Source organism: Myotis davidii, unplaced genomic scaffold (genome assembly GCF_000327345.1).
Source record: "Myotis davidii unplaced genomic scaffold, ASM32734v1 scaffold609, whole genome shotgun sequence".
NCBI lineage: Eukaryota > Metazoa > Chordata > Mammalia > Chiroptera > Vespertilionidae > Myotis > Myotis davidii.
The window spans coordinates 3,254,821-3,257,417 of NW_006300164.1; the positions used below are offsets into that span (position 1 = coordinate 3,254,821).

At 63.8% G+C, this 2,597-nt stretch overlaps 1 protein-coding gene across 1 annotated transcript in view; it reads right to left on the minus strand.

Moving 5' to 3' along the window:
* Positions 1-2,597, minus strand: part of ADAMTS13 (ADAM metallopeptidase with thrombospondin type 1 motif 13) — a 29,095-nt gene that overhangs the window by 15,753 nt on the left and 10,745 nt on the right. The window contains 3 exon segments of the mRNA XM_015572373.1: positions 953-1,018; positions 1,113-1,264; positions 1,741-1,876. Coding sequence (XP_015427859.1) covers positions 953-1,018; positions 1,113-1,264; positions 1,741-1,876 — 354 coding nt within the window.

The following is a 2,597-nucleotide window of genomic DNA, read 5'->3' on the forward strand; positions in this document are numbered from 1 at the left end:
GAGCCCAGGGCTGGGTGCCCTTGCACCTGGGGACAGGGAGGCACCCTGAGTGTGAGGCCATGAGGAGGGCTTGAGCCTGGCTCCTGGCTGCACCCGTTCCCCGCTCTGTAAAGTGGGGGTGACGGGAGCCTTTTTCTGCTGATGGGGAATTCCAGGAGCATTTGTGAGGACACGGGGCAGAGGGAGCAGGCAAAGAGCACTGCTCAGGGCCAGGGCCCGAACCGGTCAGGGTCTGGGCCGTTCACAGGCACCGCCTCCAGAGGCCGCGTCAGAAAAGGCCAGGCAAGGCTTCACCAAGAGCCTCAGCGGGAGGCGTCGGGGAGAAAAGGCGCGGAGCGGACCGGCTGGCCGAGCGGAACACGGCCCTCAGCTGCACACACACCCCCTCCCCCACCTCGGGCCCAGGCGAGGGCTCTCCGCAGGTCTGGCCGCCCGGAGAAGGTGGGAGGGCAGCTCTCAGACTTTAATGTCAAAGAGATCAGTCCCCGCTTCACACCCACTGCGATGGCCGTGACCCAAACCTGGACAGCAGCCCTGACCGGTGGCTCAGTTGGGGGGAGCCCCAGTCCACACCCCGGAAGGTGGTGCGTGTGATTCCCCGTCAGGGCACGTGCCCAGGTGTCGGGTTCAACCCCAAGTCGGGGTGTGTATGGGAGGCAACTGATCAGTGTTTCTCTCACATCCATGTTTCTCTCTCTCTTCTCTCTTCCTTCCTCGCTCTGAAATCAATAAAAACATATCCTCCGCGAGGATTGAAAAATAAAACCAAACCTGGACAGGAAGTGCCGAGAGGCGTGGAGGAGCTGGAGCCCCCACACCTGCCGTGGGCACCAGCAGGGCCGGCTGCGGGGGGCGCAGTTTGGAGCCTCCTCAGAGATCATGCAGGGTTTCTGCTGTGAGCCACACACCCCAGCCGCCCTGGCCCCTGGGGCCCTGCCCGGGAAGCCGGCCTACCTGGGTGTTGCACATCTCGGCCTGAAGGTCAGCACCTGTGCAAGCACGCCCCCCAAAGGCAGGTCTGAAAACGCCCGGAGACAGTGGTGAGAGGTGACCCACAGACCCCCAACCAGGGTAAGTGCAGCCCCCCGCCCCCCGCCCCCTTCCACCCGCACCTGGGGTTGTTGCACTGCCGCCTCCTGGTGACCACACCTCCTCCGCAGGAGCGGGAGCAAGGACTGGGGGGACCCCAAGCTGACCAGTGCCCGTGCACCGCCTCCATGGGGGTCAGCTCCGCCAGGGAGCGGCAGCGGCCCTTGGAGCACCACTGCAAGGAACGACAGCCAACCTGCCGCCCCACGGGCACCACACCCACACCCACACCCACACCCACATCCACAGGCACCACGCACAGCTCCAGGGCCCTCGCCCTGGCTCCCTGTCTCCTGCCCCAGGAATAAGGGCTGCCAGGCTGCAGGTAGCCTGTGCAAGCATGTGTGAGCACATCCACACTCACACGCATGCACACACTCCTGCTCATGCACGCACAGGCTCACACTCATGCTCATGCACACACGCTCACACACATGCTCATGCACGCACATGTGCACACACTCATGCTCATGCTCGCACACACTCATGCTCATGCACACTCACACACTCATGCTCATTCACGCACACGCTCGCACACACTCATGCTCATGCTCGCACACACTCATGCTCATTCACGCACACGCTCGCACATACTCATGCTCATGCACGCACGTTCACACTTGCTCTCCCGCCTCCCTCGCTCCTGCTGACCTTCTGGGGGCCGCACTCGGTCCCATCCAGGAGCGGGAAGAGGAGGCGGCTGCAGCTGCTGAGGTCCAGGGGGTCTGTGTGGCAGGAGAGCGCCTGGCACGCATCCTGAGGAGACACAGGTGGCGTCACAGGCCATGGAGCCAGTCAGGTCCGTGCCCAGCCTCACTGTCCTCTCGGCTGCGGGGCAGGGACAGCCGCACGCCCTGTGGCCCTGGCGGCGGGAGGAGGGACAGTGGCCGCAGTCCTGAGTGGCCGTGAAAATGTTTTCCTTTCTTTTAAAATCAGAAGAAAAAAATAAGCTCTCAGATCAAAGATGAGGTTCCAGTTTGTCACGTCATCTGTCTGCGTTTACACCAGCACCCAGGGCTCACGCGTTTATGGCCCTAAGATCAGTCTCAGTGTTTTCTAAGGAGGAAGGGCCACCGAAGCCAAAGCGCCTGGGCCCCGGCGTCCAGTCAGCCCGGGAGGAAGTCTGTCTGGGGAGCTGCCCCTCACCCCGCCTCCTGCCACCGCGCTCCCACTGTGGGGTTCGGTGGGACCCCCTCCTCTGGCAGGCCCTCCAGTCCCAATGGGCTGGCAGCCCTTGGTACCCGCCTACTTAGGATCCAAGTCCATGGGATCAGGGCCCTGCCAGGCCGGCTCTACATGATGGTGGGGCCCACTCACAACGAAAATGTGGAATCCTTGCCCAAAATTAAGACGGTCTGGCGAGGGCGCCCAGAGTGCACAGTGGGGCCTGAGCCCGGCGGAGGGAGCTGCTGGGGTGGGCAGAGGAGCCCCGGGAGGCGGGGAGAGCCCCCCCGGGAGGCGGGAAGGGCCCTGGGAGGGGGAAGCTGGGTGCAGCCGCTGCCAGACTC